We start from the raw sequence: 17,120 nt of genomic DNA on the forward strand, positions 1-17,120 counted from the left end.
CAAGACTAGCGAACAATACAGTCAGGATGGCTAAAGGTGACCCCAAGAAACCAAAGGGCAAGATGTCTGATTATGCCTTCTTTGTCCAGCATACAGAGAAGAACGTAAGAAGAAAAACCCAAAAGTCCCTGTCAATTTTGCAGAATTTTCCAAGAAGTGCTCCGAGAGGTGGAAGACAATGTCCGAGAAAGAGAAATCTAAATTCAATGAACTGGCAAAGGCGGATAAAGTGCACTATGATCAGGAAATGAAGGATTATGGACCAGCTAAGGGAGGCAAGAAGAAGAAGGATCCTAATGCTCCCAAAAGGCCACCATCTGGATTCTTCCTGTTCTGTTCAGAATTCTGCCCCAACATCAAATCCACAAACCCCAGCATCTCTATTGGAGATGTGGCAAAAAAGCTGGGTGAGATGTGGAAGAACTTAAATGACAGTGAAAAGCAGCCTTATATCACTCAGGCAGCAAAGCTGAAGGAAAAGTATGAGAAGGATGTTGCTGTCTACAAGTCGAAAGGAAAGTCTGATGGCACAAAGGGTCCTGCTAAAGTTGCCTGGAAAAAGGTGGAAGAGGAAGATGAAGATGAGGAGTTCCCTATTCTACACTGGGTGCTGACTTTTTGGTATGTTTATCTCCTTCACAAAACCATATGACTTTGGTTTGCTATCTCTATTTTCCGAGCTTAAAACAGTATGCAAGGCCGGGCGTGGTGGCTCACACCTGTAATCCCAGCACTTTGGGAGGCCAAGGCAGGTGGATCACCTGAGGTTGGAAGTTTGAGACCAGCCTGGCCAACATGGAGAAACCCTGTCTCTACTAGAGATACAAAATTAACTGGGCATGGTGGTGCGTGCCTGTAGTCTCAGCTACTCGGGAGGCTGAGGCAGGAGAATCGCTTGAACCCGGAAGGCGGAGGTTGCAGTGAGCCAAGATCGCACCATTGCACTCTGGCCTGGGCAACAAGAGCGAAACTCTGTCTCCAAACAAAACAAAACAAAACAGTGTGCAAACTTGCACATGTACCCACTGAACCTAGAATAAGAGTTGGAAAGAAAAAAAAAAGATATGGCAAATAAATCTATCAAGAAAAGGGGCCAGGTGTGGTGGCTCACGCCTGTAATCCCAACACTTTGGGAGGCCGAGACAGGCGGATCATGAGGTCAGGAGATGGAGACCATCCTGGTTAACATGGTGAAACCCCATCTCTACTAAAAATACAAAAAATTAGCCAGGCGTGCTGGCGGGTGCCAGTAGTCCCAGCTACTGGGGAGGCTGAGGCAGGAGAATGGCGTGAACCCAGGGGCCGGAGCTTGCAGTGAGGTGAGATGGCACCACTGCACTCCAGCCTGAGAGAGCAAGACTCCGTCTCAAAAAAAAAAAATCTACCAAGAAAAAAGTACCAGTGTGCCAGCATAGTATAGATGCATAATAAAAAAAAATAATAATAATCAAATGATCTACAAACAGGATTACTTTCAGGCTTATTTTCTTTTTCCTATTCCTTGAGAAAACAATACAGAAACAGCCCATTTTGTTCTATTTCACAACTAAAATATGAATTTAGTACAACTCCCTTCACATAAAAAGCGTCAACTCTTTGCCTTCATTGTTTTAATTTTTCCTTTTCTTTTTTTGTTTTGTTTTATTTTGTTTTGTTTTTGAGACAGAGTCTTGCTCTGTGCCCGGGCTGGAGTGCAGTGGCACGATCTTGGCTCACTGCAACCTCTACCTCCCGGTTTCAAGCAATTCCCCTGCCTCAGCCTCCTAAGTAGCTGGGATTACAGGCGGACGCCACCGTGTCTGGCTAATTTTTTTTTTTTTTTTTTTGTATTTTTAGTAGAGACGGGGTTTCACCATGTTGGCCAGACTGGTCTCGAACTCCTGACCTCAGGCAATCCGTCCGCTTCGGCCTCCCAAAGTGCTGGGATTACAGACGTGAGCCACCGCGCCTGGCCCCCTTTTCTTTATTTCGAAAGTTAAATTCCCCGGGGTCATAAGATTCCAGTCTCATGACTAAAAGCAGTTCTAATTAGCTGCTCTTCTTCCCAGTCCCTGCCGCAGCCTCATTTGCCCACCTCACACCTCTGCCTCCTTACCTTGACAAGATACCTGCACTCCTGACATTTGGAGGCTGGGCATTCAGGAAAGGTCAGAAATGAAAGTGCATTCCAAAACATGTTTTATTCCACCTGGGATGTCCAAGAAAGGCTCTGGGCATTTAACAAACTTGTTAGTTTACAAATGCTACATTTATTATCAGAGGCAGACCAAGGCCTCAGACTAAGGAACAGCACATCCCACTGCATTATCATAACCCAGACCAGAGAACTTGGAGCTGAGCAAATTAAAGTCAACATTCAACAATCAAACCATGGGTAAATGACCTTGAGGCCCTGAATGTGAAACCTATGAGAAGGACAATGAATCTGAGCAGAAGTTCAACCTCATGAAAGTTTGATCTTAAACTGAATCTGTGGGATCATAAGTACTTGGGTGTTCAAGACCAGCCTGGGCAACTCCCATCTCTACAGAAAAAAAAAAAAAAAATTGGCTAGGTGAAGTGGCTCATGCCTGTAATCCCAGCACTTTAGGAGGCCAAGGCAGGAGGATCACCTGAGGTCAGGAGTTCGAGACCAGCCTGGCCAACATGGTGAAACTTCGTCTCTACTAAAAATACAAATTAGCCAGGCATGGTAGCTGCTGCCTGTAATTCCAGCTACTTGAGAGGCTGAGGTGGGAAAATTGCTTGAACCCCAGATGGGGGCGTTGCAGTAAGCTGAGATCGTGCCACTGCACTCCAGCCTGGGCGACAGAGTGAGACTCTGTATCAAAAACAAACAAACAAACAAAAATTAGCCAATGTGGTGGTATGTGTCTGTAGTCCCAGATTCTCAGGAGGTTGAGGTGGGAGGATCAATTGAGCCCAGGACTCAGGAGGTCGAGACTGCAGTCAGCCATGATTGTGCCAGTGTACTCCAGCCTGGACGACAGAGCAAGATCTTGTCTCAAAAAAAACAAAAAAAAACACAACCTTCGCCTGCAGCAGCAGCCAAGCTATACCTCAGTTCTGATTGCACCTAGTGATAATAATAACAGTGGTTAATATTTGTTAAGTGCTTACTATGAGTCAGTCACTGTGCTAGGTACTCATGCATCATCACATTTAACCCATATCGACTGGTCAGTTCTCAGGAGAAATGGAAAGCATACCCTGCTAATGACTGGGAGACCTACAGTCAGATCTGCGAGTACATTTCAATTTCCAACCTATTTCTATAAGACTAGGAAGACAGGAGCCTCCTGTGTGTTAGAGATGGCTTCTGAGAGGAACTGTGCTGTGCAACTCCTCCAACTCAGATTCACGTTTTCCATTTTTTTTTTTTAACTTGAGATAGAGTTTCACTCTTGTTGCCTAGGCTAGAGCGCGATGTCATGATCTCTCAGCTCACTGCAACCTTTGCCTCCCAGGTTCAAGCACTTCTCCTTCCTCAGCCTCCCGAGTAGCTGGGATTACAGGCATGTGCCACCATGCCCAGCTAATTTTTTGTATTTTTAGTAGAGATGGGGTTCCTCCATGTTAGTCAGGCTGGTCTTGAACTCCCAACCTCAGGTGATCCACGTGCCTCGGGCCTCCCAGAGTGCTGGGATTACAGGCGTGAGCCACCGCACTCGGCCAAATTCACATTTTCTAACCTGCTTGCCTACAACCTGGGATTTGAAGAAAGTTTTCCAACGTTTGGGAGACTTAAACTCATCCTTCAACTTCTGGGAGACTATATGTTTGAGTAAGGCACTGTTATGAATCATAAGAAAGGAAAAAATTTAATTCCCCGGTTTCCTGAGTATATGAACTAATTATCATTGTTATTATTGTTTTATTTTATTTAATTAATTACTTTATTTTTTGAGACGGAGTTTCACTCTTGTTGCCCAGGCTGGACTGCAATGGCACGGTCTTGGCTCACTGCAACCTCTGCCTCCCGGGTTCAAGCGATTCTCCTGTCTCATCCTCCCAAGTAGCTGGGATTACAGGCGACCATCACCATGTCCAGCTAATTTTTGTATTTTTAGTAGAGATGGGGTTTCATCACATTGGCCAGGCTGGTCTCGAACTCATGACCTCAGGTGATTCATTCGCCTCGGCGTCCCAAAGTGCTGGAATTACAGGCGTGAGCCACCGCACCCGGCCTATTTTATTTTTTTTGAGAGTCTTACTCTGTAGCTCAGGCTGGAGTGCAGTGGCGAGATCTCAGCTCACTGCAACCTCTGCCTCCCAGGTTCAAGCGATTCTCCTGACTCAGCCTCCCAAGTAGCTGTAACTATAGGCATGTGCCACCATCCGGATCATTTTTGTATTTTTAGTAGAGACAGCATTTCACCACGTTGGCCAGGCTGGTCTTGAACTCTCAACCTCAAGTGATCCTCCCGCCTCGGCCTCCCAAAGTGCTGGGATTACAGGCATGAGCCACCACACCCGGCTAATTATTATTATTTTTAGAGATGGGGGTCTCGCTATGTTGCCCAGACTGGGCTCCTCTGCTCAACCAATCCTGGGCCTCCCAAGTACCTGGGACTACAGATGGCGCCACCGCGCCCGGCTTTAGCTTACTACGTTAAAGCCCTACAGACTTACGTGGCCGGGGGCCAGTTTATTCTCATCTCTTGAAGCCATGCGCTTCACCTGGGCGGACAGGGAGAAGCCTCTGAAGACAGCCAGCCCCTAAGGAGTGGTTCTGTCAGGGGAAGGGAGCCTCAAGGCTAACGAAGGAGCTCCGACCCCGCCCTTCAACTTCAGAGGGAGCAATGAACCCCTTTCCCTGAAAGGACGAGATTACCGGGTCCTCTTGGGGGACTCTGGAGATCCTCCTGGCCGGAGCTGGAGGAAGCTGGGAGGCCCGGTGGGGAGCGGGGAGGGAAACTGAGCCGAGGCCGGGTAGAGGGCGGGCGTGGGGCGAGCCAGAGACTTCTCAAGAAGCCCAGAGGATTCTGGGGACTGGAAAGCGGCCGAGTTCTTAAAAAAAAGAGAGAGAGAGAGAGAGAATGAAGAAAACAAAATCTCTCGTCTGAGCATGACTCTTGGCGGTGGTGCTTTCTCCAGCGCCTCTGCAGCGGTTCCCAGAGAAAGTCCGCCAGGCGGGGACAGACGGACAGACCGACGCAACGGTCTTCCCAGCGCAGACTTGGAACGCCCCAGGGGATGGGGGAGGCTGCACCGCCTGTTCAGTAATTGGTTTGGAGACAATTGGCCATCCATATGGAAAAGATAAAGTAGATCCTATCTGACGGCAGGCCTCCAAATAAATTCCAGATGAACCAGAGCCCTACAGGGAACAAGCAACGCTATTATAGAGCTTTGGGAAGAAAACGTAAAGATAACTGTATGACACGGGGATAGGGGATGTTTTCTCTAACAAAGTATAAAACGTGCAAAACATAAAGGAAACGATAGTATGGACCGGGCGCAGTGACTCCCGCCTGAAACCCCAGCACTTTGGGAGGCTGAGGAGGGAGGGTCGCTTGAGCCCAGGAGTTTTTGTTTTTGTTTTCTTGAGACAAGGCCTCTTGCTCTTGCCCAGGCTGCAGTGCAGTGGCAGCGGGATCTCTGCTCACTGCAACCTCCGCCTCCCAAGGAGCTGGGTGGGGCTACAGGCACCGGCACCACACTTGGCTAATTAAAAAAAATTTTTTTTTGGCCAGGCGCGGTGGCTCACGCCTGTAATCCCAGCACTTTGGGAGGCCAAGGTGGGCGGATCACGAGGTCAGGAGATCAAGACCATCATGACTAACACAGTGAAACCCCGCCTGTACTAAAAATACAAAAAATTAGCCGGGCGTGGTGGGGCGCCTGTAGTCCCAGCTACTCGGGAGGCTGAGGCAGGAGAGTGGCGTGAAACCAGGAGGCGGAGCTTGCAGTGAGCCGAGATTGGGCCACTGCACTCCAGCCTGGGGGACAGGGCGAGACTCCATCTCAAAAATTTTTTTTTTCAGAGATGAGGCCTCACTATATTGCCCAGGCTGGTCTCAAACTCCTGGCCTTAAATGATTCTCCCGCCTCGGCCTCCCAAAGTGCTGGGATTACTGGTTATGCCACTGTGCCCAGGGAGCCCAGGAGTCTGAAATGAGCCTGGGCAACACAGCGAGACCCCTGTCCCTATTTTTTTTTTTAAAGATGGTGTGGTGTTATGATACATACTGGTTTTCATCCACAGCTCAGGACTCCCATTGTCCTTGTTAGTCTTTTGTTATCATATTGGGTGTGTTAGCCCTCAGGGGCAGTATCTGACCTTCTCCTGCCCTCCTTTCACTCTAACATTCCTGGGCCTTTCTGCCTGTGGGCCTTAAGATCCTCCCATAAAGCTTCCATGAAAACCCTAGAGGACAGGGTTTAGTGAAGCTTCCAGATGCCTGAACACCTGGAGGTTCCTGGAGGGTGGAGTGCCCACAGAGGGCATGGAAGCTCCACAGCCCTGCCCTCAAACCTCACCTTCCGTGTCTCTTCATCTGTATCCTTTGCAATCTGCTGGCTTTTTTTTTTTTTTGGACGGAGTCTTGCTCTTTCACCCAGGCTGGAGTGCAGTGGTGGGCCATCTCGGCCCACTGCAACCACCACCTCCAAGGTTCAAGCGAGTCCCATTGCCTTAGCCTTCCTTGTAGCTGGGATTACAGGCACCCATCAAAAACACCTGGCTAATTTTTTTTTTTTTTTTTAAGTAGAGACGGTTTCACCATGTTGCCCAGGCTGGTTTCGAAGTCCTAACCTCAAATGATCCACTTGCCTCGGCCTCGCAAAGAGCTGGGATTATAGGCATGAGCCACTACACCAGGCCTGCAATATGGTTTCTAATAAACCAGTAATTGTCAGTGTTTTCCCAAGTTCTGTGAGCTGCTCCCACAAATTAATTGGACCCAAAGAGGGGGTCATGAGAACCCCAACTTGAAGCCTGCTGGTCCGAAGTTCTGGAGGCCCAGACTTGGGACTGGTGTGGGGCAGGGAGGCAGTCTTGGGGACTAAGCCCTCAACCTATGAGATCTGACACTATCTCTGGGTAGATGGTGTTGGAACTGAATTAAAGGACACCCAGCTGGTGTCCAGTGCTGGGTGGGGAAAAAAAGCCCCACCTGTATGGTCACAGAAATCTTCTGTGTGGATGATTGCTGTGGCGTGGGAGTAGAGGAAATAGTTAGAGTGTTTTCTCTAAACAATTGGTGTCAGTGAAGTGGGATTTGCAGAATGACCCTGACTCACATAAACATGTGGTTTGGGAAGAAAAAGGATAAAAGGGTGGGGGAAGAGGTCTTCGATTCCTGGGTGACCATGTGGTCACCATGGTGTGAAGCCACTACTCTGTTGAGATCAGTTACTAAAGGTAAAACTTACCAGTGGAATTTAGAGATGGATCCAACTCCCCAGGAATTGGTTCATTGAATGCATAAGAAAATGCAAACTAGTAAGAAAAATGTGAAATATTCAGTCCCTTGATTATTGTTATCTATAATGGCTAAAATGAAAGTAAAAGAGGGTGCTGGGTTAGGAATTGAGGCTGGACCAAGCACAGATGTGGGTCTGACTGAGCTCAGGCCACTAGCTTCAGAGTCACCCACAAAGAAGAAAATTATGTAGGGACAACAGAAAGTACTTCTGAGACCTGTGGTTACCAAGAAGGTAGTCCATGTAAAGGAACCAAGTAACTATTGAAACTAGAGAGTAGAGTGTGGAGGAATTGTTCCAGTTCGTAGATCAGTATTATTAGCTTCCTGAGGAAGATTTACTAAAATGGATTCTGAGAGTGACTAATTTAGGGGCAGTATGCAGAGTGAAAGAGCATGTTTGGGTGATGCAGGACTCACAGTTCACTATTCTAGTCACAGATGGGTATATACAATTCAGACACACAGGAGGTTATTCCTGAGGGAACAGCCAGACTGGTGGAATGTAGAAAAGTCACTGTAAAGGCTAGGTGTGGTGGCTCACACCTGTAATCCCAGCACTTTGGGAGGCCAAGGCAGGTGGATCACCTGAGGTCAGGAGTTCAAGACCAGCTGGGCCAACATGGTGAAATCCCATCTCTATTAAAAATACAAAAATTAGCCGGGCGTGGTGGCTCATGCCTGTAATCCCAGTTACTCGAGAGGCTGAGGCAAGATAATCACTTGAACACGGGAGGCGGAGGTTGCAGTAAGCCAAAATTATGCCACTGCACTCCAGCCTGGGCAACAGAAAGAGGCTCTGTCTCAAAAAAAAAAAAAAAAAAAAAAAATAGCTGGCATGGTGGCCTCTGCCTATGGCCCCAGCTACTCAGGAGGCTGAGGTGGAAGGATAGCTTGAGCCCAGGATGTTAAGGCTGCATAAAAAGTCTCAGAGGCCGGGTGCAGTGGCTTACGCCTGTAATCCCAACATTTTGGAAGGCCAAGCTGGGCAGATCACAAGGTCAGGAGTTTGAGACCAGCCTGGCCAACATGGTGAAACCCCGTCTCTTCTAAAAATACAAAAATTAGCAGGGTATGGTGGAACGTGCCTATAATCCCAGGTACTTGGGAGGCTGAAGCAGAAGAATTGCTTGAACCCAGGAGGTAGAGGTTGCACTGAGCTGAGATCAAGCCATTGCACTCCAGCCTGGGCTACAGAGTGAGACTACATCCCAAAAAAAAAAAAAAAAAAAAAAAGGCTGGGCGTGGCGTGGCTCACGCCTGTAATCCTAGCACTTTGGGAGGCCAAGACAGGCAGATCACCTGAGGTCGACCAACATGGAGAAACCCCATCTCTACTAAAAATACAAAATTAGCTGGGCGTGATGGCGCATGCCTGTAATCCCAGCTACTTGGGAGGCTTAGGCAGAAGAATCGCTTAAACCCGGGAGGTGGAGCTTGCGGTGAGTCCAGATTGCGCCATTGCACTCCAGCCTGGGCAACAAGAGCGAAACTCTGTCTCAAAAAAAAAAAAAAAAAAGATTTTTAACTTGGCTGAGCATGGTGGCTCACACCTGTAATCCCAGCAATTTGGGAGGCTGAGGCAGGTACATTACCTGAGCTCAGGGGTTCAAGACCAGTCTGGGCAACATGATGAAACCCCTGTCTCTACCGAAAATACAAAAAAATTAGCCAGGTGTGGTGGTGTACCCCTGTAATCTCGGCTACTAGGGAGGCTGAGCCAGGAGAATTGCTTGAACCTGAGAGAGGCAGAGGTTGTAGTAAGCCGAGATCGTGCCACTGCACTCCAACCTGGGCAATAGAGTGAGACTTTGTCTCAAAAAAAAAAAAAAAAAGACCTTAAGTGGCATTGACAGTGTTTGTGATTCTAGCATCAGGCTACATTTCATTCCATAAAATAAATAGAATGAGTATTCAGATGAGTCAAGCACAGGTTAGTTTTATGGATGAAAAAGGGCAGAGAAAAATAGAAACAGAAAAAAAAAGTAGATTGGTCATTTCAAAGTTACTTTTCTTGTAAAGGTTAAAGCAGAAAGGACTTCCATATCATGCCGGCTAAAACTGGCCTGTTTGGGGTTTTGGCTATTCCTTCTCTCTCCTGATTCCTCTGAAGGTTGGATAAACAACTTAGTGTTGCTTAGTGACATGGAACTTTAGCATGAGTGACTCCATTTTGGTTTGGTCTGTTGGGCCTAGCACAGGAGCTCAGGGCAAACCAATAGCCTCCTATAAAAATTTATATAATTGAACTCTTGTGCATCGCTGGTGGGAATATAAACTCGCTGCAGCTACCATGGAAAATCATATGGCGATTCCTGAGAACATTAAACAGAATTACCATATGATCCAGCAATTCTACCTGTGGGTATATATCCAAAATAATTGAAAGCAGAGACTCGAACAGATATTTGTACACTCACATTCAAAGCAGCAACATTCACAACAGCCAAAAGGTGGAAGCAACCCAAATGTGTATGGAGGGATGAATGGTTATGCAAAATGTGGTACATCTATACAACGTAATATTATTCCATTGTAAAAAGGAAGGAAATTCTGACACATGCTACAAAATGGAAGGATCTTGAAGATATTGCGTTAAGTGAAAGAAGCCAGACCCAAAAAGACAAATACTGTATAATTCTACTCATATCAGGTGCCTAGAGTACTCAAGGGGAAGTTACTGTTTAATCGCTATAGAGTTTCAGTTTGGGAAGATGAGAAAGTTCTAGAAAAGAATGCTGGTGATGGTTACAGAGCAATGTAAGTGTACTTGATGCCACAGAACTGTATGTAGGAATTACAAATGGTTACAGTGGTAAATTTTGGCCAGGAGTGGTGGTGGCTCATGCCTGTAATCCCAGCATTTTGGGAGGCCGAGGTAGGAGGATTGATTGAGGCCAGGAGTTCAAGACCCTGGGCAACACGGTGAGATTCCCATCTTTATAAAAATACATTTTAAAAATTTAAAATTACCTGGGTGTGGTAGCACACGCCTGAAGTCCCAGCTACTCGGGAGGCTGAAGTGGGAGGATCACTTAAGCCAGAAGTTCGAGGCTACAGTGAGCTACCATCGCACCACTGCACTCCAACCTGGGCGACAGAGCGAGACACTTCTAAAAAATAAAAAATGAAAAGGTAACATACATGTGTATGTATTGTAACACCATTGAAAAATAGAAATTTAAACGAAGAAAAGCTGGCTTCTAGCCCTTGGACCTAGCAAAGCTGGCAGAGTCCTCACCTACCAATATAGGTAGGTGACTCCTTACACGTGGAAAAGCACGTCCACCTGGTCGCTTCGCCCCTCCCCTCCCCTCCCCTCCCTTCCCCTTCCCGCCTCTCCCTTCCCCTCCTCTCCCCTCCCCTCCCCTCCTCTCCCCTCCCTTCCCCTCCCCCACACATCCATGTTCCGACCCTGCCACCCCTAACGAGTCTCACTGCGCAGGCGCGGAGCGGTGGGCAGGAGCAGGCGTGGCCTGACTGTGCGCCTGTGCCGAATTCCAGCTGCGACTGCTGAGGGAGAAAATGATGCCCAGGTTGGGCTCCCCGGCCCACCGGCCGAGGGGAGGCCTGCGCTGCACACGCGCAGAGCGAGCATCCGCGTCAAGAGGCGAAGAGAGCGCGCGCTCCCCACGTCCTGCGCGCCTGGCTGCCAGGCATTCGTCTCAGCCGTGACTCTCGCCAGGCCGGGGCTGGGGCGCCCACGTCTGAAGAGCGATGCCCCGGGAGATCATCACCCTGCAGCTGGGCCAGTGCGGCAACCAGAGTGAGCAAGCGAGCGCCGCCCCCACCGGTCTCTGGTTCTGCCCCTTCGGGTCCCACCCAAGTGCCTGGCTTCCACCGGTCCCCCTTCCCCTTCCATAAACCCCGTAGCCTGCTGCTCTGGATAACCCAGACCGAGAGCTGCGCTTCCAGCCCGGGGCTGGGGCAGCCACCAGACCCAGGCATCTTGGGTCCACCCTCTGATCGTGTCGGCCTCTGAGACTAAAACTGGGCTCCTCAGGCCTTAAGGCTCCATCAGACCCGGGCATCTCCCCCCTCCCCTAGTTGGGTTCGAGTTCTGGAAACAGCTGTGCGCTGAGCATGGTATCAGCCCCGAGGGCATCGTGGAGGAGTTCGCCACCGAAGGCACTGACCGCAAGGACGTCTTTTTCTACCAGGTGCCCCCAGCGACTTGGCCAGGGACGGTAATGGCCCGAGGGGGTGGAAGGGAAGGGAGTGGCCTGGTACTGTGAACCCTTCTGGGCAGAGGGGCCAGGCGGCTGGCTTGAGGAGGGAGGGCCGGAGGGAGCCAGAGTTGAGAGGACTTAGGACTTGGGCCACCCTAGCTGATTGGGCCCCCTCCTGGACTCCCCTTGACAGGCAGACGATGAGCACTACATCCCCCGGGCCGTGCTGCTGGACCTGGAGCCCCGGGTGATCCACTCCATCCTCAACTCCCCCTATGCCAAGCTCTACAACCCAGAGAACATCTACCTGTCGGAGCATGGAGGAGGAGCTGGCAACAACTGGGCCAGTGGATTCTCCCAGGTGTGCAGGCGACTATTCCAGAGACCTTTGATATTCCCATCCAGAGGCAAGGCAGGCTCAAGCTACTAGGAATTTGACTGGACTGACAGAAAATAAGAGACAAAAGGATTCCCTGAACAAGAGGGACAGCCAGGGAGAGGTTTATGCAAATTTTGTGCAAATCATTTGCAATAGTAGCACTTCTAGGTTGAGGGCTACAGCCTAGGCTTTGCTTCAGGGTGGCAACAGTATTCCAAGGTAGACAGTGCTGTGCTGAGAAAAGATGCGCTCTGGAACCTTTGGCCTGACTGTCCCTTTCCATGTCTCTATACAGGGTGAGAAAATTCATGAAGACATCTTTGATATCATAGACCGAGAAGCAGATGGAAGTGACAGTTTAGAGGTGAAGTTATGGAGTGGGGGAAGGAATGGGCAGGGAGGCTGAAGAGTGCTGGGGAAAGGTCAGGAGGTGGCCTGGATAGGGGAGCAATTCAATTCAAAACCCATTTATGGAGCATCAGATGTGGGATATTGAGGTGAATAAAATATAATCTTTGTTCTCAAGGAAGTCATAAATCTGAATGGCACTGGCCCCTTAGGCATGAGTCATTCAGCGTCTTCTCCAGCTCCAAACCTTCCAAAGGAGCCTCAGCCTGGATGCGTAAGAGGAAGCTTTGAGACATGGGCGTTTTGGGAATGGGGAATGAGCCATGCCGAAGTCTCTCCTCCAGATCCTTGGAGACTGCCTCTCCATCTCTCCCCATGCTGGGAGCGATCTGTTCCTGGCTTACAGCTCTTATAACCTATGTAATTTCCTAAGGGACTAGAGCAATAAGAGTATGTTTTGTTAAAATATTTGACCTTTCGTCCTTGATTTCTGAAACAGCTCCAGAACAGCTCCAGAGTGATAAAGGTGAAAGACAGTCTTTTGTTATTTATAACAAGCCCCTTTCTTTTAGATTAATCTTTCATTTTATTTTGATTAGTTAATTTTACTAACCGCTGTACTAAGGAGGAACAAGTGCCTTTCAACCAAACCTGAGCTTATGTTAAAGAGGCGATTTTTTGGAAAGTCCCAGATAGCCACTGGATGGGGTGTTGGTTGCCAGGGGAACAAACCTGGTGCTCTGAGGGTTGGAATTTATAGGCCTATCCCTCACCTCTGGGGAAGGGAGAGGGATGAAGATTGAGTAGAGCACCAATTGTCAATGATTTAATCAGTCATGCCTATGTAATGACGCCTCCATAAAAATCCAAAAGGACTGAGTTCGGGGGCTTCCAGGAAGGTGAACAAGAACACATCCACAGGCCGGGAGGCTGCAAACCCAACACCACAGGGCAGCAGCTCCTGTGCGCCGGACCCTTCCAGAGCTTCCCCTCGGTATCTCTTCATCTGGCTGTTTATTTGTATCCTTTAAAATATCCTTTATAACAAATGGGTAAACGTAAGTAGGTGTCTCCTTGAGTTCTGTGAGCTACTCTAACAAATTAATTGAACCCAAGGAGCAGTCGTGAGAACCCCAATTTATAGCCGATTGGTCAGAGGCACAGATAAAACAACCTGAAGCTTGTATTGGCATTGGAAGTGGGAGAGTCTTGTGGGACTGAGCCTTCACTCTGTGGGATCCAATGCTATCTTCAGGTACAGATACTTCTCAACTTACAGTGGGCTTATCAGGATGTAAACACATCACAAATTGAAAATATTGACTAGGCACAGTGGCTCATGCCTGTAATCCCAGCACTTTGGGAGGCTGAAGCAGGTGGATCACCTGAGCCCAGGACCTGGGCAACATGGTGAAACCCCATCTCTGCAAAAAATACAAACATCATCCAGGCATGGTGGTGCATGCCTGTAGTCCTAGCTACTTGGAGGTTGAGATAGGAAGATGCCTTGAGCCCAGGAATTCAAGGCTGCAGTGAGCTATGATCACACCACTGCACTGCAGTCTGGGGGACTGAGTGAGATCCTGTCCCTAAAACCAAAACAAATTTGAGGCTGGGTGTGGTGGCTCATGCCTGTAATCCCAGCACTTTGGGAGGCTGAGGTGGGCAGATCACTTGAGGTCAGGAGTTCAAGACCAGCCTGCCCAAAATGGTGAAACCCCATATCTACTAAAAATACAAAAATTAGGCAGGCATGGTGGTGCATGCCCGTAGTCCCAGCTACTTGAGAGGCTGAGGCAGGAGAATGACTTGAACCTAGGAAGCAGAGGTTGCAGTGAGCCAAGATTGGGCCATTGCACTACAGCCTGGGTGACAGAGCAAGACTCCGTCTCAAAAAAAGAAAAAAAATTGAAAATATCGTAAGTAGAAATGCGTCAGGTTATAACCCAATAAGCCCATCATGAAGTTGAAAAATTGCAAATTGAACCATTGTAATTCAGATGCTTCTTGATTTAAGATGGGATTACGTCCTGATAAACCCATCATAAAGCCAAAACATCTTAAATTAAACCATCCTAAGTTAGGGACAGTCTGTAGGTAGTCCAGAATTCAAGTGAATTAGTGGATACCCAGCTGGCATCTACTGTAGAATTGGCTGCTTACCTGATGTGTGTGGTAAAACCCCACCCATCTGGTATCAGAATTGTGTTGTGAGAGTGTGGCAGGAGAAACTGAGTCTGTTTATTCCTGTATACACACAGGGCTTCGTGCTGTGTCACTCCATCGCTGGGGGTACAGGTTCTGGCCTGGGCTCCTACCTCCTGGAGCGACTGAATGACAGGCAAGCCTGTGTTTGGGGAGAGGACATTAACCCTGGTTCCCTGGATAATGTCATTGCTTTTTTTCTCTTGAGCTAGAAAGTCTGCCACTACCCCTTTTGAGTCATAGGGACAGACCCATCCAAGGACCATGTTGGAAACTATTTTGGGGGGTGGGGGCTTACCTATGGAGGGAAGGGGATCTACAGAGTTTGAAGCTTTCAGGTTTATCCTTTTTGGCTCTGAAGACTCAGTTCTGCCCTCACCCCTTTTGTACAAAATGGCACAGATGGGCAGTGATGGGGGGTCCTTCTAGTTCACTATGCCACCACCCTCTTTTCTCTCAGGTACCCCAAGAAGCTGGTGCAGACTTATTCAGTGTTTCCCTACCAGGACGAGATGAGTGACGTGGTGGTTCAGCCGTACAATTCACTCCTGACACTCAAGAGGCTGACGCAGAATGCAGACTGTGTGGTGAGCAAAGAAAGAGTTGAGGGGCTGGTTGTGGTGGCTCATGCCTGTAATTCTAGCACTTTGGGAGGCGAGGCAGATGGATTGCTTGAGCTCAGGAGTTCAATACTAGCTTGGGCAACATGTGAAACCCGATCTCCACAGAAAATACAAAAATTAGGGCTGGGCGCGGTGGCTCACACCTGTAATCCCAGCACTTTGGGAGACCGAGGTGGGCGGATCACCTATGGTTGGGAGTTTGAGATCAGCCTAACCAACATGAAGAAACCCTGTCTCTACTAAAAAAATTAGCCGGGCATAGTGACGTATGCCTGTAGTCCCAGCTATAGTCCCAGCTACTCAGGAGGCTGAGACAGGAGAGTTGCTTGAACCCTGCAGGTAGAGGTTGCAGTGAGCTGAGATCGCACCATTGCACTCCAGCCTGGGTGATAGAGTGAGACTCCGTCTCAAAAAAAAAACAATAGCCGGTCCTGGTATCATGTGCCTGTAGTCCCAGTTACTTGGAGGCTGAGGCAGGAGAATCGCTTGAACCCGGAGGCAAAGGTTGCGGTGAGCCAAGATCACGCCACTGCACTCCAGCCTGGGTGACAAAGTGAGACTCCGCCTCAAAAAATAACATAAAAAAAAAATTAGCCGGGCATGGTGGTGTGCGCCTGTAGTCCTAGCTACTCGGGAGGCTGAGGTTGGGTGATTGCTTGAGCTCAGGAAGTCAAGGCTGCAGTGAGCCATGATCACACCACTGCACTCAAGCTTGGGCAACAGAACAAGACCTTGTGTTTAAAAAAAAAAAGAAAAAAAAAAGAGTAAAGGACTTTGGTCTGTCTCCTCAGGCCAGTGAGTCTCATTCACCCCGCCCTTCCCCAGCCCCTATACACACAGAACAGAGGACCCACAAAGCCATACCTGTGGGCCAAATTAGGAAATAAGGTCCTGACCTCTAAGTTTCTTAGAATCCTTTTAGGCAGCAAAACTCTCAACGAAGTGAATATAGCTTCCCCCCACCACCATGTACCCCACCTTTGCCTACTTCATGCCCCCTTATGCTTGTACTCTCAGCTCAAGGAAAACTTTCTTAGCAAAACCTTTCCTGACTACTCAGTCAAGATCAGATTCCTTTATGTGTATTTCAGGGAGTTAAGTATACTTTTTTGTTTTATATTTAGTGTGCCTCCCTCCACGAGACTGTAGGCCTAATGAAGGGAAAGATGGTGCCTGTTCCTCTCTGTGGTCTCCCCAGAGCCAAGCACAGTGTATGGCACATGTGGGTACTCACGGGTTTGTTTACTGCCCTGCGTAGTCTGAGAGTATCTCATGATGCCCCAGAAACAGTACTTTTCTTTCTGTTATTTTTTATGTATATTTTTTACAGAGATGGCATCTTGCTGTGTTGCTCAGGCTGGTGTCCAACTCCCGGCCTCGAGTGATCCTCCCACATTGGCCTCCCAAAGGGCAGGGGTTACAGGCATGAGCCACCACGTCCAGCAGTACTTTTTTTTAAACTAACAAACCTACTTCCTGGCTTTGGAGTTCAGCAGGGGCTAAGCCAATATTTTATTTCTATGCCCATTTTATCCTCAAGATGCTGTGACCCTGTTCTGACCCCACAGGTGGTGCTGGACAACACAGCCCTGAACCGGATTGCCACAGACCGCCTGCACATCCAGAACCCGTCCTTCTCCCAGATCAACCAGCTGGTGGGCTCCCACTCCCAGACTCCTTTGGACTAGAAACCCTCCTTGTTTTAGGGTCATCTGGGGAAGGGAGGTCCCACTGTGGCCGAGGCCCATGACATGGCACCCCTGTCCCCAGGTGTCCACCATCATGTCGGCCAGCACCACCACCCTGCGCTACCCCGGCTACATGAACAATGACCTCATCGGCCTCATCGCCTCGCTCATTCCCACCCCACGGCTCCACTTCCTCATGACCGGCTACACCCCGCTCACTACGGATCAATCAGTAAGAGCAGCCTTCAGTGTCCCAGGCCAGGCCGGCCCTGGGCCCAGTA

General features: G+C 48.8%; 1 protein-coding gene and 1 pseudogene across 3 annotated transcripts in view; both read left to right on the forward strand.

The window, feature by feature from the left end:
* LOC111537357 (tubulin gamma-2 chain) overlaps positions 1 to 17,120 on the forward strand; it is a 58,619-nt gene that overhangs the window by 40,376 nt on the left and 1,123 nt on the right. The window contains exons 1-9 of one of the 3 annotated variants that reach the window (XM_023204055.2): positions 10,889 to 11,193; positions 11,475 to 11,587; positions 11,790 to 11,957; positions 12,271 to 12,339; positions 12,823 to 12,849; positions 14,585 to 14,664; positions 14,989 to 15,115; positions 16,720 to 16,806; positions 16,922 to 17,071. In XM_023204055.2, coding sequence (XP_023059823.1) covers positions 11,145 to 11,193; positions 11,475 to 11,587; positions 11,790 to 11,957; positions 12,271 to 12,339; positions 12,823 to 12,849; positions 14,585 to 14,664; positions 14,989 to 15,115; positions 16,720 to 16,806; positions 16,922 to 17,071 — 870 coding nt within the window. In that variant the 5' untranslated portion in view covers positions 10,889 to 11,144. Of the gene's footprint in view, positions 1 to 10,888; positions 11,194 to 11,474; positions 11,588 to 11,789; positions 11,958 to 12,270; positions 12,340 to 12,822; positions 12,850 to 14,584; positions 14,665 to 14,988; positions 15,116 to 16,719; positions 16,807 to 16,921; positions 17,072 to 17,120 lie in introns of those variants that run through there. The other 2 variants (XM_023204053.2, XM_026448634.2) reach the window with 2 other exon arrangements.
* LOC111537697 lies at positions 27 to 652 on the forward strand (annotated as a pseudogene).

Source organism: Piliocolobus tephrosceles, chromosome 16, assembly GCF_002776525.5.
Source record: "Piliocolobus tephrosceles isolate RC106 chromosome 16, ASM277652v3, whole genome shotgun sequence".
Lineage (NCBI taxonomy): Eukaryota > Metazoa > Chordata > Mammalia > Primates > Cercopithecidae > Piliocolobus > Piliocolobus tephrosceles.